This window comes from Polistes dominula, unplaced genomic scaffold (assembly GCF_049000335.1).
Source record: "Polistes dominula isolate Pdom_NZ unplaced genomic scaffold, Pdom_raw_medaka contig_83, whole genome shotgun sequence".
In the NCBI taxonomy this organism is placed as follows: domain Eukaryota; kingdom Metazoa; phylum Arthropoda; class Insecta; order Hymenoptera; family Vespidae; genus Polistes; species Polistes dominula.
The window spans coordinates 2,673,127-2,697,144 of NW_028301032.1; the positions used below are offsets into that span (position 1 = coordinate 2,673,127).

Below are 24,018 nucleotides of genomic sequence, written 5' to 3' on the forward strand. Positions count from 1 at the left end.
ACTAATTTTACAATTAAAAATTATTTATATATATGCACAAACTAATTGTTTCGTGCACAACATTTTTTATAAAACAGTGGTATAACTTTCATATTATGGATTCAGAATCCAAATTAATATTAACAAATTAATATTAATTTGTACAAAAGATTAAACAATAATTTTCCTAACTTTTATTTTTTGGGAAACTGAATTATAAAATACAGTTTCTTTCCCACTGCATAGATTTGATATTTCAAATATATGTGCAAAAACACACACGAGGCAAAACCATCTAATTCTATTTATACTTATAATTATAATAACTCAATTTTTTCTTTTCATCTAAGAAGACATACAAAAAATTTCGCATATATGCTGTGAAAATTTAATAAATGGATACAATTAAAGGATGGCCAAAATAAATGCTGCTTTTTATAACTATTACGTTAAGTTATGGCAAAATTAAAACTAAAAATAGTGTCATGTATGCTATAAGAATATGAAACATGATTTTTTTTTAAGTTCCAAATGCAATAATTAACAATAATTAACGTTATACAATGATCGTAGTAATAATGAGGTTACTGTAATCAGTTAGAACTTTTATCTTAATTTTTCATTCATAATAAAATTTATGTATATTATACGTCGTCGTGATTATAATTATTTGAATTATAATTAATATCAGATGTATCATACAGAGCATTCTGAAGATTAGTATATTCTATTGCAAGTATCAGCTACCATAGATCGAGAGTAAGTTTTGAACATTGATAATTAATTATATATAAACTTAAAATTCATTTGTATATAAATAAATTAATAACATTGAGAATTTATATTACTTTGAATAATTATCTGTATTAATAATGTTATAAAACTAAAAGATAAATATATAATAACAATGAAATTTATCTTAATTTAAATACGATAGTAATTAATAATAAATTTGATAACATTCTGAGACTATTTATAGGCACCAATTTTCAAAATACCCTGTATAGGTATGTAATATACTTATTGATGAGAGAGAGAGAGAGAGAGAGGCCAAATGAATAGAGTACCATATTTCGCCAATGTGTGAATATAGTTCTCAGATTTACAAAATCCTTTTTATACAATAATGATTATTCAGATTCAAGGAATAATATATAGCTCAAGGATGTAATTTGTATAATATAGAAGGTTTGTATAAAATAGAACACTGTAATATTATTCAGATGCCCTTTCAATAATGTTGACCACTTAATATTTGATTATTATATTGTCCATTTATTAACATTTCTATTTCCCAGTTTAATTTTTCACTTTTCAGCTTTTTCTCTACCATCCTTTTTTTCTTTTCCAATAAAATTTTTATGTTGATCCTGCCAAACAGACAGGACTAGTATATTATATATTTCAATAGTTTTCAACTTTTAATCAATAGTCTGCACTTACTTCATTTACATTTCTTAATTTTATATATATATATATGCATATATATATATATATATATATATATATATATATATATATATATATATATATATATATATGTATTAAAAATATTTACAACTTTATTCGCAGCTTCGTCATTTTCGTTTACTAAAACTTTCCCTACTTCAGAGCAAGGAAAAATTCTTTTGAAAAGTATTTATCCATTTGCACTGTGTTTTTAGATGTACTTGACTCTTTTTCTTTTTTTTCTTTTTTTTTTTTTTTCATATAGTGTCCACTACTTATTGATTTCATTTACAACTGAATTATTTCCACAATTTAATTATTTTCTGGATTTGTTTCCTTCTCTCCTTCACCGTCTCCTTCCTCACGTGTCATACCTTCCATAGGAGCTGGAGTTTCTTCTATATTTTTAACATTAGTTGATAATTGATCTGTGGTCGTTATCACCGATGGAGGTCCATTTTGTGCGGCACCTTGTGGAAATCCTGTTTCCGCTGACACTAAATGAGACGGCATATGCGGAGACGCAGTTTGAGATTTTCTACTTCTTTCACCTTTACGCCATAAAGTGATTTCCTATCGGATCAAAATCAAAAATAAAACAAAGTTTCAATATTCAATATTGAGTGAGTATTATATAGAATTACAAAAATAAGTATACACGTGTATCAACTTACTTGCTGTTTAAAATATCTACGATCTTCTTCATCCATTAGAACTAAATTGAGAAAGTATCTAACGCTGAACTTTTTATTAATATCACGCATCGTAGGAGCTAAATCATAACCCGCTAGAAATACTCTGATAGGTATGGATTCTCCTCGTACTGGAGCACCGTCCATAATTTCATATTTAGCTATCGTTTCATTTTCTGTAAATGTATGCGGACCTGCAAATATATATTCTAATATATAACTTTAGTAATAAAACCCATGACATACTAATAATTCTATATAAAAAATAAAATCATTTTCCTTTTCATTTTATGGCATGCTTATAAATTATACAAAATCATGAATAATGATCTATTCGCTATACGGGGCAAGATAATTTATTAATATGGTTAAATATATCAGAACATAACGAGGACTAGAAAAATGTACTAATGAGAAATAGCTGATATTACTATAATGATATTAAAAACTCAAATTATCAATATGAAGTAAAATTGTTTCGAAACATTGTATTTGAATAAAATATGTTTTTTATTATTATTATTGTATATATATATGTATATATATTGTACCATATTAATTAAATCGAAATCCCCAGTAAAATATCTTAGTAAATAGAGCTGCTAGAACATTCTATACCAGAACCAGTTGTTTCCCGTTTAATAATGGCAATTTCCATATGTTTAATTTTAATTCTGACCAATAGAAAGTATATTTTACCCACGATAACATCTTTTAAGTGATATCTAGAAAGAAAATTAATAAAAGATCACGTATTCTTCTAATTATTTTATATATTATATATAGTTGAAATTGTTCATTTTCTTACTTGCTTTTGTTGTATTCAAATTCAATATGCAGGCATTCTTCTATTCCGACTTCCATTTTAATAGGATTGTTCATATCGGGATAGGAACTAAGAGTATGTACAACTAGATCAAGTTCTTTAACAATGTCACTAAGCCTTCGAACAATTGTCACTCTGAGAAAGTATCTAAGCCGCACATTAGAACCGGTATAACTTTCATAAGGCTTCTCAACATTAGCAAATTCAAACGTATATACAGTATTATGGGTTAATTCACCAGGCCTGGTTAACTCTTTTACCAGATTAATAAACTCATGATGATTACCTCTGTCATAATATAATTCAATCTGCCCAATGAATTCCACTTTAACACCTTGATGTTCTAGCTTACCAGCTTTTCTCAAACTAATGGTAATCTACAAACAATGAGAAAATATAATCTTATTACATATGTAACGCGCGGTAGAATACACATTATCTAAAATTAAATTACTTGTGTAACATGATGTTAATACACGTTTGAATAATACTGATCATGTTTTTTTTTTTTTTTTTTTTTTTTTTTTTTTTAATAACAAAAAATTATACACCCAAGACTTTACTCATACATTTATTCATATAAGATAACAATATCAAAAATATATTTTTAATTAAATGTGATATTAGTAATATACAGTATTTAATATACATAATATATTAAGACAATTAACATCAATGATCAATGATTGTTTTATAATCGAATATAAGTAGCACATTCGAATAAAAAAATATTGTCAAGTATTGATAGTCAATTATTACGCTTTGACATTAAGGGGACATATACCTTCAAAGTATTTTTCAAGTTATACACACATACACATGTACGTACATACACACACCACATTTGAATACTCGAATATCCTATGATAATAGGAATAATATAGCTGATAATTCTATCAAATGTAAACTCCTACCTTTCCAGATATTGCCTCCCCGTCATAATAAAGTAAATGATGTTCTTTCTTGCCATCCTCAGATTTGATATCTGCTGTCTTTCTGGTTTCTGCACCATCCAAAGTAATGTCTATGTCAGCAGATTGACCGAATCCAAAGAAACTCTATAAAAAAAAAAAAAGATTATACAAATATACATATATATATATATATATATATATAGGTCATATGAATATTTTTAATAAATTGAATACAATTTGATATCAAATAGACGCTTAGAAAAAGCAAAAAAAAAAAAGACGTACCATTTTTTTTTGTTTAAAAAGGGGTGTACACTTATATAGAGATTAACACGTTACACAACTATTGTGTATTCACACAGATTAAACAAAGTTTACAAGGTCAATGGAAAATCCTGCAGAGCAACATTTTTTCTTCCTTAATGTAGATTATGAAAAAAGTGTGGTTATTTTTTTACTTTCTCTTAAAAGTCCAGTAGTAGCACCAGTAGCCAATATGGCTGCCAGTTAGCCCCCACTCACACCATTAAATATCAAACCACGGATACCTATTGTTAGAATCGCGTATCGTGTATTAAATGTATTACTTTATTACACTAAAAGAGATTACACCTATGTAACAAAATGTACGATATTATTGTTTGAAAGAGAATTTAAAAAAAAAATCCCTAGAATTAGATATATTATTTGTCCAGAACACATATTTCAATGATTAAATGTTGGTAAGAAATTCAGTTTACACTTAACCTCATTATCACGAGGTAGAGTAAGACGACCAATAAACCTTTAGACGAAGAAGGTTATGTTTTTTCATTCATTACTTGTTGTATGTAATCATTTTTATAAAAAGTGAATGTGTAATAGTGAAGGGTGAAAATTTAATTGATATTTTTTATAAAAGGTAATTCGAGAAAGTGTTTTTCTTTTGGTTATTTATATTAAATTTGTATTGTAATTGAAACTAACTTAGATAAACACAACTATAATGGTGTTTTGTTTGAAAGAAAATATAAAATTGTGTAATATACTGTAAGATATATTGTTATATTTTTGTTATTTTAGAATAGATCATTTCATCGTCAAAATAATAAAATGTTTAATCAAACTGGGACAATAAGATCAGGAGCAACTACGTTGGCTAATCCTATGCAAGATTTCGAGGTTGTATCACCGCCAGACGATTCTATTTCTAGTTTGAAGTTCAGTCCTGCCGCATTGCAACAGAATTTTCTAGTTGCTGGTTCTTGGGATTGCAATGTTCGATGTTGGGAGGTTGAACAATCCGGTAAAACGGTTCCCAAGTCGATACAATCTATGGCTGCACCCATACTAGATGTTTGTTGGAGCGATGTAAATATTACTTTTTTTTAATAAATGTATTTTACCGGTGTTAACTAATTAGTATATGAAGAGGGAGCAATATTACCTTTTTCTTTTTGTTTTTTTTTGTTTTTCACAAATTAGGACGGAACCAAGGTATTTATGGCTTCGTGTGATAAAACTGCTAAATGTTGGGATTTAGCTTCAAATCAAAGCATTCCTGTAGCAGCTCATGATGCTCCGATCAGAACTTGTCATTGGATTAAAGGAACTACGTACTCTTGCTTGATGACCGGTTCTTGGGATAAAACATTAAAAGTTGTTGATTGTTTTTCAATATTTTATATTATATATTAAATTTATATTATTATTTATTTATTTATTTATTAATTGTATATTTTTAGTTTTGGGATCTAAGAAACTCAAAACCAGCAATGACACTTAATTTACCTGAAAGATGTTATTGCGCCGCTGTAGTACGTATTTACATATTTTCTTTTTTTCTTTCTCTTTTTTTCAATTATTCAAAGCGTACTTGCTTTAACTGTCTATTACTTTTAATAATTAACATTATTTACAGGATTATCCTATGGCTGTAGTAGGAACAGCAGGTCGTGGCTTAATTGTTTACCAATTAGAGGGAAGTCCACGTGAATTTAAGCCTGTTGAATTAAGCTTAAAATATCAATATCGCTGTGTAGCCATTTTTAGAGATAAAAAGAAAATACCTACCGGATTTGCTATTGGAAGCACAGAAGGACGCGTTGCCATACATCATTTGAATCAAACAAGTAAAGACAATTTTACTTTCAAATGTCACAGGATAAATGCGTCTCCAAATGGTTACCAGGATATTTATGCAGTTAGTACAGTGATATGAAATAAATAAAGGATTTTTTAAAACTAGACATCATCATTCTTGTTATCGTTATAGGTGAATGATATAGCTTTTCATCCTGTTCATGGTACGGTAGCTACCGTTGGTGCAGATGGTACTTTCGGTTTCTGGGATAAAGATGCTAGAACTAAGTTAAAGTCATCAGAACCAATGGAACAACCAATTGTTCGTTGTTGTTTTAATCATAATGGACAAATATTTGCTTACGCAGTTTCTTATGACTGGTCGAAGGTATGATTTTTTCTTTCTGCGCCAAGAAATTTTGCTTTTTATATTTTACTTAGATAACATTTATAAATTATATTTTTATTTTATTATTATATTTTTTGCATTACAGGGTCACGAATATTACAATCCAGCAAAAAAGAATCGTATATTGCTTAGGCCATGTTATGAGGAATTAAAAGCTAAAGGAACGCCATAATTTTGATTAAAATTTTATTAGAAATTTTAATATATGTAATTTTAATATTAATATCTAATAATTAATTAAATTGATGAATATAACTGTTACAGTTTTGGATATAAAGTACCAATAAGAGTGATTTAATTAAATATAAAGATCCATATTTCTTTAATTGTTAAATTTATTTTTAATTATACTAATATCATGAATTGATTAAAAAGTGTGCAAAAAGGTTCTAAGATCTCCTGAACATAGACGTTGACTGTTCATAGATATCTCTATAACCATACAACAAACAAACACACTACCCTCCTAAGCTAGGTTATTTCTGAGAAAGTTCGTAGGGAAGGAGTTAATAACTGATTCATACAATAGGGGAGGTAAACTGGAAGTGTCTACTCATTACTATAAAGAATGATAAAAAGAATCCAACAATACTGCAACAATGAAAGATTTTTGAATGCATTGTTTTTATTATACTTACATTTGGAAGAAACCATATACCGTAATATTCTATCAGAAGATTAGCAGAAGGAATGCATCCTAGTTATCACGAATTAAGAAAACAAAAGGCAAATACATCCTATTAGAAAACTCTATTCTTGTACAAAATCTTTTACCAGGTTTTCTAAACAATATAGGAAGAAATTATTCTTTATCGACTGTCAAGAAAAATTTATGTATTTATATCAATTAATATCTTCTTTGCAAAGAATTCCTTGTGAATTATTATGCGAATGGAATGCAGATATTCTAACTAAAAATAATCTTGACAATAATATGTTTACATGTTACAAATACAATAATTTTGTTAGAAGAGGAGGTAAATATTATAATACTATTAAAATAAACTTACTTTTCTCATATAAAAATTGATTGGGAGAGTTGCATTTATTTTTAAACAATTAATAAAAACATATAGGGTGTGAGATATGTATATTTTATTACCGACTGGTAAAATGTAAACCGCCATCTATCGGTACTAAATATTACTTCATTATACCGACTAGTAAGTTTAGGCTGCCATCTAGCGGAAGTAAAAGTTACTATGTCTTACCGACTAGTAGAATATGTTTCGCCATCTAGACAAAAGATAAAACATCACTAGGATAAAATCAAGATGGCTACCTGTCAATGTACTTTGAATACCGTTAATACAGGCTATGTGCAGTGTAAAATATTTAATTAAAAAAATCCTTAGAGTGATGCAATAATCAAGTGAATAATATTTTTTATTTATAGTAATTCGTTTCGTATTCTTTCTTTAGTGATCGTCAATTCTGGATACAAACAGTAAACTGGATGAAATGCTGTGGGGAAGTGTTATGTTATAACCTAAGAAAAATGATTTTCTTAATTAAATCCGAGAATATAGATGAATTCAGGATGTACTCTTAATCACATTATTTTAACAAATACTAGTAAGTAAAGTATATATTTTTTTATACAAAATTCTTCTAATTATTAAAATATATGGATTATTTTGTCTTTTAACTTTATGCATTATCTAAACATTTTCTCTCTTCAAACTTATTTTGATATACATATAAAAACTACTTTTAAAAATATTTTTAGATCAGATCAGCATGCAGATTTATATTTTAAATTCCAATCCAAGAACGTTATACTCAAAAGAAGAGGAGTCCATTACACCATTGGATCAATGGATATATATTTCATTTTCTTACGGCTAACGATTAGAAGATTTGCATTGATTATGTAATCCGAAAAAGAGTTTTATTCTATAATATTATGTAAATAGAATGCAGCTGCAGTAACAAAGAATAATCAAGACAAGAATCTGTTAAAAGGTAAGCATTGCAATCTTGTATTAGTAAAAAACAAACCTATATTAAATTGATTGATAAGCTGATTTATTCCACAAAGGAAGGAAATAATTTGACTAGAAGTGTCTACTCATTATTATCAAGATTGTGATAAGAAGAATGCAACAATACTGCAACTATGAAAGATTTTTGAATGCACTATTCTTTTTATACTTGCACTGCGAGAAAACCATATGTAGTAATATTTTATCAAAAGAATACCATAACACATGTATCTCTTAGTTATCACAAAATAAGAAAACAAGTGGCAAATACATTATATTAAGAAATTCTATTCATGTCAAAATCTTTTATCAAGTTTTGTACACGGTAATAGAAGATATTATTTTTTTATTAGCTGACAAGAAAAATTGATGTATTTGTTAATAAATATCTTCTTTGCAAGGAATTTCATGTGAATTATTATGGGAATAGAATGCAGCTGCTCTGATTAAAAATAATCTAGACAATAATATATGTTAAGAGGTAAACATAATAATTTAGTTTAAAAAAGAAGTAAATATTATAATACTATTAAAATACATTTATTTGTATCATATAGTGTAAATGATTAGGATTTTATTAATTTTTAATCAATTAATAAAAACGTATACAAGGAAAACAATATTTTATTACCGACTGGTAAAATGTGTATCGCCATCTCTCGGTACTAGATATTACTTCAATGTACCGACTAGTAAAATGATGCTGCCATCTAGCGGAAGTAAATGTTACTATGTCTTACCGATTAGTGTGGGGAACAAGGTTAACGGAAAAGGTTGATCTGGAGATTTACGCGATAGTCGTCAATTAAAGTAACAAAAATATATAAATTTATTAACAAGATACAACTAAACTCTTGGACGCCATATATAGGACTAACTTACATTTCGACCGTTACGTTCAACTTGGGTTTAGTTAGTCTAGTACCCGCATAGGGAGGAAGGGCGCCAGTGTGCCGCGTCGATACACTAGGCACGTATCGCCACATTAGTAGAATATGTTTCGCCATCTAGACAAAAGATAAAAAACCACTAGGACAAAATCAAGATGGCTACCTGTCAATGAAATTTGAATACCGTAAATACAGGCTATATGTAGTGTAAAGTATTTAATTAAAAAATTTCTTAGTGATTAAATAATCAAGAGAATAATGTTTTTTATTTGTATTAATTCGTTTCGTATTCTTTCTTTAGTGATCGTCAATTCTGGATACAAACAGTAAACTGGATGAAATGCTGTGGGGAAGTGTTATGTTATAACCTAAGAAAAATGATTTTCTTAATTAAATCCGAGAATGCAGATGAATTCCAGACATTCTCTTTATCAAATTATTATAACAAATACTAGTAAGTAAAGTATCTATTTTGTTATACGATATTCTACTGATTATTAAAGTGTATGGATTGTTTTGTTTTTTAACTTTATGCATTATGTAAAATTTTTCTCTCTTCAAACTTATTTTGATATACATATAAAAACTACTTTTAAAAATATTTTTAGATCAGATCAGCATGCAGATCTATATTTTAAATTCCAATCCAAGAACGTTATACTCAAAAGAAGAGGAGTCCATTACACCATTGGATCAATGGATATATATTTCATTTTCTTACGGCTAACGATTAGAAGATTTGCATTGATTATGTAATCCGAAAAAGAGTTTTATTCTATAATATTATGTAAATAGAACGCAGCTGCAGTAACAAAGAATAATCAAGACAAGAATGTGTCAAAAGGTAAGCATTGCAATCTTGTATTTGTAAAAAACAAACCTATATCAAACTGATTGATAAACTGATTCATTTAACAGGATAGGTAAATAATTTGACTAGAAATGCCTACTCATTATTATCAAGATTGATAAGAAGAATCCAACAATACTGCAACTATGAAAGATTTTTGAATGCACTATTCTTTTTATACTTGCACTGGAAGAAAACCATATGCAGTAGTATTCTGTCAAAAGAATACTAGAAAAAATGTATTCCAGTTATCACAAATTAAGAAAACAAATGGCAAATACATTATATTAGGAAATTCTATTCATGTCAAAATCTTTTATCAAGTTTTGTACACGGTAATAGAAGATATTATTTTTTCATTGATTGAAAAGAAAAAGTGATGTATTTGTTAATAAATACCTTTTTTGTAGAGATTCAATGTGAATTATTATGCGAAAAGAATGCAGCTGCTCTGACTAAAAATAATCTAGACAATAATATGTTAAGAGGTAAATATAATAATTTAGTTAGAAAAAGAAGTAAATATTATAATACTATTAAAATACACTTATTTGTATCATATAGTAAATGATTAAGATTTTCTTAATTTTTAATCAATTAATAAAAATGACTGTGTCTTTTATGTTAGATCATCATCATCATCATCATCAGCATCTTCCTTAAGAAAAATTCAATCATGATCATCATTAATATATACTCTATATATACACATATATTTCTTTTCTTATAATACATTAGTGTTTTGCATAAACTATACATAGATATATGTTGATGTGATGATAGTGTATATATATAGTTAAAAAATATTACATTAATTCTCATGTGTGACCATAAGAATATAATTTCATGGAAAATTAATTATTATGTAACAAAATATTTCGATGCATGTACAATTATATGTAGTAGTAATTCATGTTACAGTAATCGACTTCTATTAACTGAACAACAACAAAATGACATATTTAATTTGTTACTAAAAACATATTTATGACTTATTTTTAAAATATTACATAAACACACTTGAAAATAAATATTGTTTCAGATAATACAAGTAATATTATTATTATTATAATAATTAATTTTGTGGTTACGGATTAATGATAAAAAAACATTTCTTATTATTTGAATTTTCGCGGGCAACACATTGCTGAGGAAAAAATCAAGATGGCTGCCGTGTCGTGTACTACCACGTGCACTATTAAATATTTAATTAAAGAAATGCAATAGTGATGCAATCATAATCAAAAGAATAATATTTTGTATTTAGAATAATTCTTTTCATATTCTCTTCTCTTTTTAGTGATTAGTGATTGCCAATTCTGGATGAAAATAGTTACAAATGGGATGTATTGGTGTGTGTGGTACAATAGTATTACGTCATAACCAAAGGAAAATAATTTTCTTTATTAAATCCGAGTATATATAGATGAATTCAGGATGTTCTCATTATATCAATTTATTTTAACAAATATTAGTTACTACTAAGGTACATCTATATGTATTTTGTTATACGAATTTTTACTAATTATTAAAATATATGTGTGGATTAGTTTGTCTCTTAACTTTATGCATTATCTAAACATTTCTGTCCCTTTTCTTAGCAAAACAACTTTACATGCAATTCCATCACACCAACTTTCCACGCACAGCAATGACACCATTCAAAAGGAGAGAATCCACACGATCATGAGGGTTTTTCTTTAACCATCACTTCAACTTTCCACGCAATCCTATGACTCCATCCATAACCAAATATCCCATACAGTCATGAGGGATTTTTTAACCATCACTTCAATTCTGCACGCAATTCCAGTTTAATGCACTCTGTGTTCTTATCATACTTGCACTGCGAGTAAATAATATATGTATATAGTGTAATATTTTATCAAAAGAATACGAGAAGAAATGTATATCTTAGTTATCATCACAAGATATACGGATAACACAAGTGGCAAATACATTATTATATTTCCGACATTCAATTCATGTCAAAATTTTTTATCAAGTTTTATGTACACACGGTAATAGAAGATATTACTTTTTTTCCATTGGCTGATAAGAAAAATTGATGTATTTGTTAAAAAATATCTTGTTTTGCAAGGTATTTCATTTCATTACTATTATTATGGAAAAAGAATATGCAGATGCTATTATTAAAAACTAATCTAGACAAAAATATGTAAAGAGGTAAATATTATAATACTATTCAAATACATTTATTTTGTTATCATATAGTACAAATGATTGGGATTTTATTAACTTTTTAATCAATTAATAAAAATGTTTATTAGGAAATTAGTCTTTTATCACCGACTGGTAAAGAGAATATGTATCGCCATCTAGCAGCGGTACTAGCTATTACTTCATTGTACCGACTGGTAAGATTATGCTGTTATCATCAAATGATGGAAATATTTATTTCACTTACCGACAAGTACAATATGTTTCTTCATCTAGACGAAAGAAAATACATCGTGCTTGGACACAATCAAGATGGCCGCCTGCCGTGTCGTGTACTGCCATGTGCAATAAAGTTAAGTATTTAATTAACAAAAATTCAATAGTGATGCTTTAATTAAGTGAATAATATTGTTTTTATTTACAATAATAATTCAGTGTTCATATTCTATTCTTTTTTTTTAGTGATTAGTGCTCGGCAATTCAGCTTAAGAAGAAAACCATTGGACTTGATGTGTGATATCTTGTGAAGAAAAAAAAACCATTGGACTTGAAGTGTGATATCTTGTGAAGAAAAAAAAACCATTGGACTTGATGTGTGATATCTTGTGAAGAAAAAAAAACCATTGGACTTGATGTAAGATATCAATGCTTAAGAAGAAAACCATTGGATTTGTGTTTGTGATCTAAAAAAGAAAACCTTTGTACTTATTATTATTATTATTATGTTAAGTTAAAAGGAATATCATTGTACTTACTATTATTATGTAAATGTAAAAAGAATATTATTGCACTCTCTACAGGTGGACAGGTCGACAGGAAAAGTATACCATTGCACTTTAAAGGTTACTTGTCGACTTACAAAGTATACCATTGCACATTTTAGGTTACTTTGGATTACCACGTTTTGTGTCAAATTTTATTTCTTTTTTATCACCTATCCTATCATCCAAGCCATTTAATTTTCCTTTAATAAAATCAACCATTACATGTAAGTATTAATTATTGTAAATGTTACAAGTTAAGAAACTTATATTTTTTTTTGGTCGTATAAGGTATTTTTTTTTTATTTATAATGCATGAACATTTTAATAGAAATATTTTAGTAGACAATTGAATTTATTATTAACATATATACATTTTAGCATATTAATGAAATATTTTTGAAATAGAAAGTTTAGAATAGCATTGAATTTGAAGTTATGTTAACTGAAATAGAAAATCATTGCAGTTGTGGTTATGTCACTGTTTATACTTGCACTAGAAGCAAACCATATATAGAGTAATATTTTATGAAAAGAATATTAGATAGAAAAAATGTTTCCTAGTTATCACAAATTAAGAAAAGAAATGGTTAATAACATTCTAATGTTTGCAGTTCTTATTATATGTACTAAATTTATTAATGTACACTTATTTTATTGGGAATAGACTAAGAGCATAAAAATGTATATATTTGTATGAATTCATTTGTTTTTTTTTTTTGTAGAAATACCATCATGTATTTTATAATGAAAATAGGATGTTGTTTAAAGAAGTAAGTATTATAATATTGTTTAAAATACATTTATTTTTGTCGTATTAAACGTGAATTAATATAATATAATTAATTTATTCAAAGTTAACATAAATTTTTACTTTAGTTACCGACTGGTAGAGAGAATATGTATCGCCATCTAGACGACGAAAGAAAACACATCTCTAGGACAAATTCAAGATGGCTACCTGCTGTCACATTGTGCTTTTGTGTAAAGTATTGTGTAGTAAAGTGTAGTATTTAGTTAAGTATTTAATTAACAAAATTTCTTACAGTGATGCAATCATAATTAAGTGAATAATATTGTTTTTATTTATAATAATTCTTTTCTTATTCTCTTCTCTTATTTTGCAGTGATCACCAATTCACCTTAAGAAGAAACCCATTGGACTTGATGTTTGATATCTTGTGAAGAAAAAAAAACCATTGGACTTGACGTTTGATATTTCCTTAAGAAGAAATCCATTTAACTTGATGTTTGATATCTGCTTAAGAAGAAAACCATTGGATTTGTGTTTGTGATCTACAAAAGAAAACCATTGTACTTATTATTATTAGTATTATGTTAACTTAAGAAGAATATCATTGTACTTACTATTATTATGTAAATGTAAAAAGAATATTATTGCACTGTACAGGTGGACAGGTCGACAGGAAAAGTATACCATTGCACTTTAAAGGTTACTTGTCGACTTACAAAGTATACCATTGCACACTTGAGGTTACTTTGGATTACCACGTTTTGTGTCAAATTTTATTTCTTTTTTGTCACCTATCCTATCATCCAAGCCATTGAAATTTTCCTTTAATGAAATCAACCATTATATGTAATTATTAATTATTGTAAAATTTAATTATGAAACAAATTTATGTGTTTTTTGTCGTATAAGGAATTTTTCTTTTAATGCATGAACATTTTAATAGAGAATTGAATTTATTATAAACACAAACCTTTTAGCATATTAAATAATTATGTAATAACCATGTGAGTTGTACATATAATGAACGGAACGTGTTAATTTAATAAGCATTGCACTAAAGGTTATGTAAAAAGTTAAATAGAAAACCATTGCACTTGAGAGAGAGGTTATATGTAATTAAAATAGCACAAATCATTTCACTAAGTATGGATATGTTAGCATAAGAAAAATACCACTTTACTTGTAGACATATATGTGTAATAACGTATAATGAAAATTATTAATTTTTTTAAGAGGCTATATCACGTTAGAAAGATAAAATTGGCACGTCTCGTGGTTATGTTACTTTCAAGAAGAAATAAATCATTGCACATAATAGATTTGACTATATTACAATAAATAGACGACCACTGCACATTAGTTTATAAAAGATTTTAAACAACAACAACAACAACAACAAGAATATTTGCACTTGTGTATATAATAAGATAGAATAAAAAAAATAATAAAAGGCAATGTTATTTTAAAGTAAAGTAATGGATGTCATGCGAGATTGACAAGAGGGAGAAGCCATTACAACTTGATGTATGTCAGCTGTACAGTTCATTTGCATATATAATTACGAGATGGCGTCTTGAACTCGGTAGCGTTGGGATAGCCGATTTAGTATAAAGGGAGGTGCAAAGCGCATGGATTTCAACGCATCGGGGTGCGACCCCGACTCTGCAGAAGCAGAGTACTCCTGTGGCTGCGCTCAGGAGCAGGTTGCAATACACGCTTAGGCCTGAGCGTTGTATTCAGCTTGCTCCTGAGAATGACAGCCTTTGGAAAATGGGATGATGAGGAGTAGTAGTAGTAGTTGCATGTAGTAGTAGCTTGAAATAGTAGTAGTAGTAGTAGAAGCATGAAATAGTAGTAGTAGTAGAAGTATGAAATAGTAGAAGCATGAAATAATAGAGTAGTAGTAGTAGTAGTAAAGAATTAGAATAAGAAAATTGGGGGTCTTCTAGTATTAGAGGGGGCCTGGTCTCTAGTTAATGGGGTGGCAATCAATCGTGAGGCCGTGCCTGTAGCCGATTTTACAGGTCAAGGTCATCGAAGGTCAAGGACATCTAGGGCAAGGTCGCGCGCGAGTTTCATTCATTATGTGGGTCAAGGTCACGCGCGAGGGTTCGTTCATTATGTGTGTGTGCGTTTTAATATTCACGCGCGCGAGGGTTAAGTCAGTATGTGTGTATCAATTTATTTATTTATTTTTTTTTTTTTTTATTGGGTTTATTAGGAGTTTGTGTGTTTATGTTTTTTTTTGGGTGTAGTTAGAATTTGTGTTTATGTTTTTTTGTGGGTTTTTAAGAGTTTGTGTATATGTTTTTTTTGGTATTTTAAAAGTTTGTGTATATGTTTTTTTGTGGTTTTTTAAAAGTTTGTGTATATGTTTTTTTGGGTTTTTTCAGAGTTTGTGTATATGTTTTTTTGGGTATTTTAAAAGTTTGTGTATATGTTTTTTTGGGTATTTTAAAAGTTTGTGTATATGTTTTTTTGGGTATTTTAAAAGTTTGTGTATATGTTTTTTTGGGTTTTTTCAGAGTTTGTGTATATGTTTTTTTGGGTATTTTAAAAGTTTGTGTATATGTTTTTTTTGGTATTTTAAAAGTTTGTGTATATGTTTTTTTGGGTATTTTAAGAGTTTGTGTATATGTTTTTTTGGGTATTTTAAAAGTTTGTGTATATGTTTTTTTGGGTATTTTAAAAGTTTGTGTATATGTTTTTTGGGTTTTTTAAGAGTTTGTGTATATGTTTTTTGGGTATTTTAAAAGTTTGTGTATATGTTTTTTTGGGTATTTTAAAAGTTTGTGTATATGTTTTTTTGGGTTTTTTAAGAGTTTGTGTATATGTTTTTTTGGGTATTTTCAAGAGTTTGTGTATATGTTTTTTTGGGTTTTTTAAGAGTTTGTGTATATGTTTTTTTGGGTTTTTTCAGAGTTTGTGTATATGTTTTTTTGGGTATTTTAAGAGTTTGTGTATATGTTTTTTTGGGTTTTTTCAGAGTTTGTGTATATGTTTTTTTGTGGGTATTTTAAGAGTTTGTGTATATGTTTTTTTGAGTTTTTTCAGAGTTTGTGTATATGTTTTATTGGGTTTTTTCAGAGTTTGTGTATATGTTTTTTTGTGGTTTTTTAAGAGTTTGTGTATATGTTTTTTTGGGTTTTTTCAGAGTTTGTGTATATGTTTTTTTGGGTTTTTTCAGAGTTTGTGTATATGTTTTTTTAGGTTTTTTCAGAGTTTGTGTATATGTTTTTTTGGGTTTTTTCAGAGTTTGTGTATATGTTTTTTTGGGTATTTTAAAAGTTTGTGTGTGAGTTTTGTTGGGTTTTTTCAGAGTTTGCGTCAGGGTTGCGTCAGGGTTGCGTCAGGGTTGCGTCAGGGTTGCGTCAGGGTTGCGTCAGGGTTGCGTCAGGGTTGCGTCAGGGTTGCGTCAGGGTTGCGTCAGGGTTGCGTCAGGGTTGCGTCAGGGTTGCGTCAGGGTTGCGTCAGGGTTGCGTCAGGGTTGCGTCAGGGTTGCGTCAGGGTTGCGTCAGGGTTCTCAGGTTTTGTGTGGTAGGAGGAGGGTTGGTTGTAGGTTTAGGGGGAGGTGGCAGGGTGCGTCAGTTGCTGGGTTCGCAGGTGCTCTGGGGGTTCGCTTGTGGGTGAGGGGGGGGGGGGGGGGGGGGGGCGTAGGGGTGCGTCAGGGTTGCGTCAGTGCGTCAGGTTGCGTCAGGGGCGTCAGGGGCGTCGGGGCTCGGGTGGTCGGTGCGTCAGGGTTGCGTCAGGGTTGCGTCAGGGTTGCGTCAGGGTTGCGTCAGGGTTGCGTCAGGGTTGCGTCAGGGTTGCGTCAGGGTTGCGTCAGGGTTGCGTCAGGGTTGCGTCAGGGTTGCGTCAGGGTTGCGTCAGGGTTGCGTCAGGGTTGCGTCAGGGTTGCGTCAGGGTTGCGTCAGGGTTGCGTCAGGGTTGCGTCAGGGTTGCGTCAGGGTTGCGTCAGGGTTGCGTCAGGGTTGCGTCAGGGTTGCGTCAGGGTTGCGTCAGGGTTGCGTCAGGGTTGCGTCAGGGTTGCGTCAGGGTTGCGTCAGGGTTGCGTCAGGGTTGCGTCAGGGTTGCGTCAGGGTTGCGTCAGGGTTGCGTCAGGGTTGCGTCAGGGTTGCGTCAGGGTTGCGTCAGGGTTGCGTCAGGGTTGCGTCAGGGTTGCGTCAGGGTTGCGTCAGGGTTGCGTCAGGGTTGCGTCAGGGTTGCGTCAGGGTTGCGTCAGGGTTGCGTCAGGGTTGCGTCAGGGTTGCGTCAGGGTCTGCGTCGAAGGTTACCATGTCGTGGTAGGTGGCTTAGGTGCTTCTCGGTTTTGTCAGGGTTTGCGTCAGGGGGGCTGCCGGTGCCAGGTTGCGGTCAGGGTTGCGTGGGTTGCGTCAGGGTTGCGCTCAGGGTTGCGCCTTGCGTGCGGGTGCTCTCTTTTGCTGGGGTGCGGGTTCCTAAGCGTTGTTCCGTCGCTGGTATCGCGTCTCCTCGGCAACGTCGGGGTCTGTTGGGTCGGGTATGAGTGGGTAGGGGGGGGGGCAGGTAGGGTTAGGAGGGTGGGGGGAGGGTTAGGGGTGCAGGGGGGCGTCAGGGGTGGGGTGTCAGGGTGGCGGTCGTCGTCAGGGTGGGGCTGTCGTGAGTTTGCGGCAGGGGGGGCGGGCGTCAGGGTCTGGGTCAGGGCGGCGGGGTGGCGTCGGCAGGTAGGTAACCAGGGCTGCAGTGGCAGGGTTGCGTCAGGGTTGCGTCAGGGTTGCGTCAGGGTTGCGTCAGGGTTGCGTCAGGGTTGCGTCAGGGTTGCGTCAGGGTTGCGTCAGGGTTGCGTCAGGGTTGCGTCAGGGTTGCGTCAGGGTTGCGTCAGGGTTGCGTCAGGGTTGCGTCAGGGTTGCGTCAGGGTTGCGTCAGGGTTGCGTCAGGGTTGCGTCAGGGTTGCGTCAGGGTTGCGTCAGGGTTGCGTCAGGGTTGCGTCAGGGTTGCGTCAGGGTTGCGTCAGGGTTGCGTCAGGGTTGCGTCAGGGTTGCGTCAGGGTTGCGTCAGGGTTGCGTCAGGGTTGCGTCAGGGTTGCGTCAGGGTTGCGTCAGGGTTGCGTCAGGGTTGCGTCAGGGTTGCGTCAGGGTTGCGTCAGGGTTGCGTCAGGGTTGCGTCAGGGTTGCGTCAGGGTTGCGTCAGGGTTGCGTCAGGGTTGCGTCAGGGTTGCGTCAGGGTTGCGTCAGGGTTGCGTCAGGGGTTGCGTCAGGGTTGCGTCAGGGTTGCGTCAGGGTTGCGTCAGGGTTGCGTCAGGGTTGCGTCAGGGTTGCGTCAGGGTTGCGTCAGGGTTGCGTCAGGGTTGCGTCAGGGTTGCGTCAGGGTTGCGTCAGGGTTGCGTCAGGGTTGCGTCAGGGTTGCGTCAGGGTTGCGTCAGGGTTGCGTCAGGGTTGCGTCAGGGTTGCGTCAGGGTTGCGTCAGGGTTGCGTCAGGGTTGCGTCAGGGTTGCGTCAGGGTTGCGTCAGGGTTGCGTCAGGGTTGCGTCAGGGTTGCGTCAGGGTTGCGTCAGGGTTGCGTCAGGGTTGCGTCAGGGTTGCGTCAGGGTTGCGTCAGGGTTGCGTCAGGGTTGCGTCAGGGTTGCGTCAGGGTTGCGTCAGGGTTGCGTCAGGGTTGCGTCAGGGTTGCGTCAGGGTTGCGTCAGGGTTGCGTCAGGGTTGCGTCAGGGTTGCGTCAGGGTTGCGTCAGGGTTGCGTCAGGGTTGCGTCAGGGTTGCGTCAGGGTTGCGTCAGGGTTGCGTCAGGGTTGCGTCAGGGTTGCGTCAGGGTTGCGTCAGGGTTGCGTCAGGGTTGCGTCAGGGTTGCGTCAGGGTTGCGTCAGGGTTGCGTCAGGGTTGCGTCAGGGTTGCGTCAGGGTTGCGTCAGGGTTGCGTCAGGGGTTGCGTCAGGGTTGCGTCAGGGTTGCGTCAGGGTTGCGTCAGGGTTGCGTCAGGGTTGCGTCAGGGTTGCGTCAGGGTTGCGTCAGGGTTGCGTCAGGGTTGCGTCAGGGTTGCGTCAGGGTTGCGTCAGGGTTGCGTCAGGGTTGCGTCAGGGTTGCGTCAGGGTTGCGTCAGGGTTGCGTCAGGGTTGCGTCAGGGTTGCGTCAGGGTTGCGTCAGGGTTGCGTCAGGGTTGCGTCAGGGTTGCGTCAGGGTTGCGTCAGGGTTGCGTCAGGGTTGCGTCAGGGTTGCGTCAGGGTTGCGTCAGGGTTGCGTCAGGGTTGCGTCAGGGTTGCGTCAGGGTTGCGTCAGGGTTGCGTCAGGGTTGCGTCAGGGTTGCGTCAGGGTTGCGTCAGGGTTGCGTCAGGGTTGCGTCAGGGTTGCGTCAGGGTTGCGTCAGGGTTGCGTCAGGGTTGCGTCAGGGTTGCGTCAGGGTTGCGTCAGGGTTGCGTCAGGGTTGCGTCAGGGTTGCGTCAGGGTTGCGTCAGGGTTGCGTCAGGGTTGCGTCAGGGTTGCGTCAGGGTTGCGTCAGGGTTGCGTCAGGGTTGCGTCAGGGTTGCGTCAGGGTTGCGTCAGGGTTGCGTCAGGGTTGCGTCAGGGTTGCGTCAGGGTTGCGTCAGGGTTGCGTCAGGGTTGCGTCAGGGTTGCGTCAGGGTTGCGTCAGGGTTGCGTCAGGGTTGCGTCAGGGTTGCGTCAGGGTTGCGTCAGGGTTGCGTCAGGGTTGCGTCAGGGTTGCGTCAGGGTTGCGTCAGGGTTGCGTCAGGGTTGCGTCAGGGTTGCGTCAGGGTTGCGTCAGGGTTGCGTCAGGGTTGCGTCAGGGTTGCGTCAGGGTTGCGTCAGGGTTGCGTCAGGGTTGCGTCAGGGTTGCGTCAGGGTTGCGTCAGGGTTGCGTCAGGGTTGCGTCAGGGTTGCGTCAGGGTTGCGTCAGGGTTGCGTCAGGGTTGCGTCAGGGTTGCGTCAGGGTTGCGTCAGGGTTGCGTCAGGGTTGCGTCAGGGTTGCGTCAGGGTTGCGTCAGGGTTGCGTCAGGGTTGCGTCAGGGTTGCGTCAGGGTTGCGTCAGGGTTGCGTCAGGGTTGCGTCAGGGTTGCGTCAGGGTTGCGTCAGGGTTGCGTCAGGGTTGCGTCAGGGTTGCGTCAGGGTTGCGTCAGGGTTGCGTCAGGGTTGCGTCAGGGTTGCGTCAGGGTTGCGTCAGGGTTGCGTCAGGGTTGCGTCAGGGTTGCGTCAGGGTTGCGTCAGGGTTGCGTCAGGGTTGCGTCAGGGTTGCGTCAGGGTTGCGTCAGGGTTGCGTCAGGGTTGCGTCAGGGTTGCGTCAGGGTTGCGTCAGGGTTGCGTCAGGGTTGCGTCAGGGTTGCGTCAGGGTTGCGTCAGGGTTGCGTCAGGGTTGCGTCAGGGTTGCGTCAGGGTTGCGTCAGGGTTGCGTCAGGGTTGCGTCAGGGTTGCGTCAGGGTTGCGTCAGGGTTGCGTCAGGGTTGCGTCAGGGTTGCGTCAGGGTTGCGTCAGGGTTGCGTCAGGGTTGCGTCAGGGTTGCGTCAGGGTTGCGTCAGGGTTGCGTCAGGGTTGCGTCAGGGTTGCGTCAGGGTTGCGTCAGGGTTGCGTCAGGGTTGCGTCAGGGTTGCGTCAGGGTTGCGTCAGGGTTGCGTCAGGGTTGCGTCAGGGTTGCGTCAGGGTTGCGTCAGGGTTGCGTCAGGGTTGCGTCAGGGTTGCGTCAGGGTTGCGTCAGGGTTGCGTCAGGGTTGCGTCAGGGTTGCGTCAGGGTTGCGTCAGGGTTGCGTCAGGGTTGCGTCAGGGTTGCGTCAGGGTTGCGTCAGGGTTGCGTCAGGGTTGCGTCAGGGTTGCGTCAGGGTTGCGTCAGGGTTGCGTCAGGGTTGCGTCAGGGTTGCGTCAGGGTTGCGTCAGGGTTGCGTCAGGGTTGCGTCAGGGTTGCGTCAGGGTTGCGTCAGGGTTGCGTCAGGGTTGCGTCAGGGTTGCGTCAGGGTTGCGTCAGGGTTGCGTCAGGGTTGCGTCAGGGTTGCGTCAGGGTTGCGTCAGGGTTGCGTCAGGGTTGCGTCAGGGTTGCGTCAGGGTTGCGTCAGGGTTGCGTCAGGGTTGCGTCAGGGTTGCGTCAGGGTTGCGTCAGGGTTGCGTCAGGGTTGCGTCAGGGTTGCGTCAGGGTTGCGTCAGGGTTGCGTCAGGGTTGCGTCAGGGTTGCGTCAGGTTGCGTCAGGGTTGCGTCAGGGTTGCGTCAGGGTTGCGTCAGGGTTGCGTCAGGGTTGCGTCAGGGTTGCGTCAGGGTTGCGTCAGGGTTGCGTCAGGGTTGCGTCAGGGTTGCGTCAGGGTTGCGTCAGGGTTGCGTCAGGGTTGCGTCAGGGTTGCGTCAGGGTTGCGTCAGGGTTGCGTCAGGGTTGCGTCAGGGTTGCGTCAGGGTTGCGTCAGGGTTGCGTCAGGGTTGCGTCAGGGTTGCGTCAGGGTTGCGTCAGGGTTGCGTCAGGGTTGCGTCAGGGTTGCGTCAGGGTTGCGTCAGGGTTGCGTCAGGGTTGCGTCAGGGTTGCGTCAGGGTTGCGTCAGGGTTGCGTCAGGGTTGCGTCAGGGTTGCGTCAGGGTTGCGTCAGGGTTGCGTCAGGGTTGCGTCAGGGTTGCGTCAGGGTTGCGTCAGGGTTGCGTCAGGGTTGCGTCAGGGTTGCGTCAGGGTTGCGTCAGGGTTGCGTCAGGGTTGCGTCAGGGTTGCGTCAGGGTTGCGTCAGGGTTGCGTCAGGGTTGCGTCAGGGTTGCGTCAGGGTTGCGTCAGGGTTGCGTCAGGGTTGGTGTCAGGGTTGCGTCAGGGTTGCGTCAGGGTTGCGTCAGGGTTGCGTCAGGGTTGCGTCAGGGTTGCGTCAGGGTTGCGTCAGGGTTGCGTCAGGGTTGCGTCAGGGTTGCGTCAGGGTTGCGTCAGGGTTGCGTCAGGGTTGCGTCAGGGTTGCGTCAGGGTTGCGTCAGGGTTGCGTCAGGGTTGCGTCAGGGTTGCGTCAGGGTTGCGTCAGGGTTGCGTCAGGGTTGCGTCAGGGTTGCGTCAGGGTTGCGTCAGGGTTGGTGTCAGGGTTGCGTCAGGGTTGCGTCAGGGTTGCGTCAGGGTTGCGTCAGGGTTGCGTCAGGGTTGCGTCAGGGTTGCGTCAGGGTTGCGTCAGGGTTGCGTCAGGGTTGCGTCAGGGTTGCGTCAGGGTTGCGTCAGGGTTGCGTCAGGGTTGCGTCAGGGTTGCGTCAGGGTTGGTGTCAGGGTTGCGTCAGGGTTGCGTCAGGGTTGCGTCAGGGTTGCGTCAGGGTTGCGTCAGGGTTGCGTCAGGGTTGCGTCAGGGTTGCGTCAGGGTTGCGTCAGGGTTGCGTCAGGGTTGCGTCAGGGTTGCGTCAGGGTTGCGTCAGGGTTGCGTCAGGGTTGCGTCAGGGTTGCGTCAGGGTTGCGTCAGGGTTGCGTCAGGGTTGCGTCAGGGTTGCGTCAGGGTTGCGTCAGGGTTGCGTCAGGGTTGCGTCAGGGTTGCGTCAGGGTTGCGTCAGGGTTGCGTCAGGGTTGCGTCAGGGTTGCGTCAGGGTTGCGTCAGGGTTGCGTCAGGGTTGCGTCAGGGTTGCGTCAGGGTTGCGTCAGGGTTGCGTCAGGGTTGCGTCAGGGTTGCGTCAGGGTTGCGTCAGGGTTGCGTCAGGGTTGCGTCAGGGTTGCGTCAGGGTTGCGTCAGGGTTGCGTCAGGGTTGCGTCAGGGTTGGCGTCAGGGTTGCGTCAGGGTTGCGTCAGGGTTGCGTCAGGGTTGCGTCAGGGTTGCGTCAGGGTTGCGTCAGGGTTGCGTCAGGGTTGCGTCAGGGTTGCGTCAGGGTTGCGTCAGGGTTGCGTCAGGGTTGCGTCAGGGTTGCGTCAGGGTTGCGTCAGGGTTGCGTCAGGGTTGCGTCAGGGTTGCGTCAGGGTTGCGTCAGGTTGCGTCAGGGTTGCGTCAGGGTTGCGTCAGGGTTGCGTCAGGGTTGCGTCAGGTTGCGTCAGGGTTGCGTCAGGGTTGCGTCAGGGTTGCGTCAGGGTTGCGTCAGGGTTGCGTCAGGGTTGCGTCAGGGTTGCGTCAGGTTGCGTCAGGGTTGCGTCAGGGTTGCGTCAGGGTTGCGTCAGGGTTGCGTCAGGGTTGCGTCAGGGTTGCGTCAGGGTTGCGTCAGGGTTGCGTCAGGGTTGCGTCAGGGTTGCGTCAGGGTTGCGTCAGGGTTGCGTCAGGGTTGCGTCAGGGTTGCGTCAGGGTTGCGTCAGGGTTGCGTCAGGGTTGCGTCAGGGTTGCGTCAGGGTTGCGTCAGGGTTGCGTCAGGGTTGCGTCAGGGTTGCGTCAGGGTTGCGTCAGGGTTGCGTCAGGGTTGCGGTCAGGGTTGCGTCAGG

The 24,018-nt window shown here is 38.2% G+C and overlaps 2 protein-coding genes and 6 long non-coding RNA genes across 20 annotated transcripts; 3 read left to right on the forward strand and 5 right to left on the reverse strand.

Annotated features, from left to right (window-relative positions):
- Positions 1–1,656: 1,656 nt before the first annotated feature.
- Vps26 (vacuolar protein sorting 26) lies at positions 1,657–4,465 on the reverse strand. 2 transcript variants are annotated; one of them, XM_015331940.2, is made up of 6 exons: positions 4,146–4,465; positions 3,861–4,004; positions 2,929–3,323; positions 2,739–2,845; positions 2,103–2,314; positions 1,657–2,001 (listed from the first exon to the last, which is right to left on the reverse strand). In XM_015331940.2, exons 1-6 carry the CDS (start codon positions 4,146–4,148, stop codon positions 1,741–1,743), a joined length of 1,122 nt encoding a protein of 373 aa, XP_015187426.1. In that variant the 5' UTR covers positions 4,149–4,465; the 3' UTR covers positions 1,657–1,740. The 2 variants fall into 2 exon arrangements, with proteins under 2 accessions (XP_015187426.1, XP_089030544.1); XM_089174418.1 differs by having other exon boundaries at positions 2,103–2,329.
- Positions 4,466–4,607: 142 nt separating this feature from the next.
- Positions 4,608–6,647, forward strand: Rae1 (ribonucleic acid export 1). The gene is made up of 7 exons (XM_015331941.2): positions 4,608–4,761; positions 4,923–5,210; positions 5,325–5,498; positions 5,585–5,656; positions 5,761–6,042; positions 6,115–6,309; positions 6,416–6,647. The coding sequence occupies exons 2-7, from the start codon at positions 4,953–4,955 to the stop codon at positions 6,500–6,502; spliced, it is 1,068 nt and encodes a 355-aa protein (XP_015187427.1). The 5' UTR covers positions 4,608–4,761; positions 4,923–4,952; the 3' UTR covers positions 6,503–6,647.
- LOC149031910 (uncharacterized) lies at positions 5,053–6,052 on the reverse strand. Its single transcript, XR_016177208.1, has 4 exons — positions 5,913–6,052; positions 5,631–5,842; positions 5,287–5,478; positions 5,053–5,189 (listed from the first exon to the last, which is right to left on the reverse strand). It is a non-coding gene; the product is annotated as an uncharacterized LOC149031910 (long non-coding RNA).
- Positions 6,065–7,334, reverse strand: LOC149031911 (uncharacterized). Its single transcript, XR_016177209.1, has 3 exons — positions 6,969–7,334; positions 6,286–6,485; positions 6,065–6,205 (listed from the first exon to the last, which is right to left on the reverse strand). It is a non-coding gene; the product is annotated as an uncharacterized LOC149031911 (long non-coding RNA).
- A 239-nt stretch (positions 7,335–7,573) lies between these two features.
- Positions 7,574–11,777, forward strand: LOC107072175 (uncharacterized). 6 transcript variants are annotated; one of them, XR_016177202.1, is made up of 5 exons: positions 7,574–7,905; positions 9,814–10,049; positions 10,124–10,390; positions 10,466–10,543; positions 11,098–11,617. It is a non-coding gene; the product is annotated as an uncharacterized LOC107072175 (long non-coding RNA). The 6 variants fall into 6 exon arrangements; XR_016177205.1 differs by adding an exon at positions 11,657–11,777 and having other exon boundaries at positions 7,585–7,905; positions 10,466–11,541; XR_016177201.1 differs by lacking the exon at positions 7,574–7,905 and adding exons at positions 9,306–9,412; positions 9,507–9,659 and having other exon boundaries at positions 10,466–11,617.
- Positions 11,440–12,572, reverse strand: LOC149031912 (uncharacterized). The gene is made up of 2 exons (XR_016177210.1): positions 12,484–12,572; positions 11,440–11,901 (listed from the first exon to the last, which is right to left on the reverse strand). It is a non-coding gene; the product is annotated as an uncharacterized LOC149031912 (long non-coding RNA).
- Positions 12,018–14,522, forward strand: LOC149031913 (uncharacterized). 6 transcript variants are annotated; one of them, XR_016177196.1, is made up of 6 exons: positions 12,018–12,242; positions 12,347–12,433; positions 12,513–12,588; positions 12,699–13,224; positions 13,723–13,770; positions 13,877–14,522. It is a non-coding gene; the product is annotated as an uncharacterized LOC149031913 (long non-coding RNA). The 6 variants fall into 6 exon arrangements; XR_016177194.1 differs by lacking the exons at positions 12,018–12,242; positions 12,347–12,433; positions 12,513–12,588; positions 12,699–13,224 and adding an exon at positions 13,232–13,586 and having other exon boundaries at positions 13,877–14,003; positions 14,125–14,522; XR_016177195.1 differs by lacking the exons at positions 12,018–12,242; positions 12,347–12,433; positions 12,513–12,588; positions 12,699–13,224 and adding an exon at positions 13,232–13,586 and having other exon boundaries at positions 13,877–13,981; positions 14,125–14,522.
- On the reverse strand, positions 13,784–15,307 carry LOC149031914 (uncharacterized). Of its 2 annotated transcripts, XR_016177207.1 has the most exons (3): positions 14,722–15,285; positions 14,366–14,573; positions 14,005–14,293 (listed from the first exon to the last, which is right to left on the reverse strand). It is a non-coding gene; the product is annotated as an uncharacterized LOC149031914 (long non-coding RNA). The 2 variants fall into 2 exon arrangements; XR_016177206.1 differs by having other exon boundaries at positions 13,784–14,573; positions 14,722–15,307.
- Between the last annotated feature and the right edge of the window lie 8,711 nt (positions 15,308–24,018).

Excerpts from the sequence above, each read along its gene's own strand:
- Vps26 (XM_089174418.1), bottom strand. Across the intron at positions 2,330-2,738 it reads ACGGGAAACAACTGGTTCTG|AATATATATTTGCAGGTCCG; the intron begins GTATAGAATGTT and ends GTTATATATTAG. Across the intron at positions 2,002-2,102 it reads GTAGATATTTTAAACAGCAA|GAAATCACTTTATGGCGTAA; the intron begins GTAAGTTGATAC and ends TTGATCCGATAG.
- Rae1 (XM_015331941.2), top strand. The coding sequence starts at position 4,953 with ATGTTTAATCAAACTGGGACAATAAGATCAGGAGCAACTACGTTGGCT. Across the intron at positions 5,499-5,584 it reads CTTGGGATAAAACATTAAAA|TTTTGGGATCTAAGAAACTC; the intron begins GTTGTTGATTGT and ends GTATATTTTTAG. Across the intron at positions 5,657-5,760 it reads GATGTTATTGCGCCGCTGTA|GATTATCCTATGGCTGTAGT; the intron begins GTACGTATTTAC and ends CATTATTTACAG.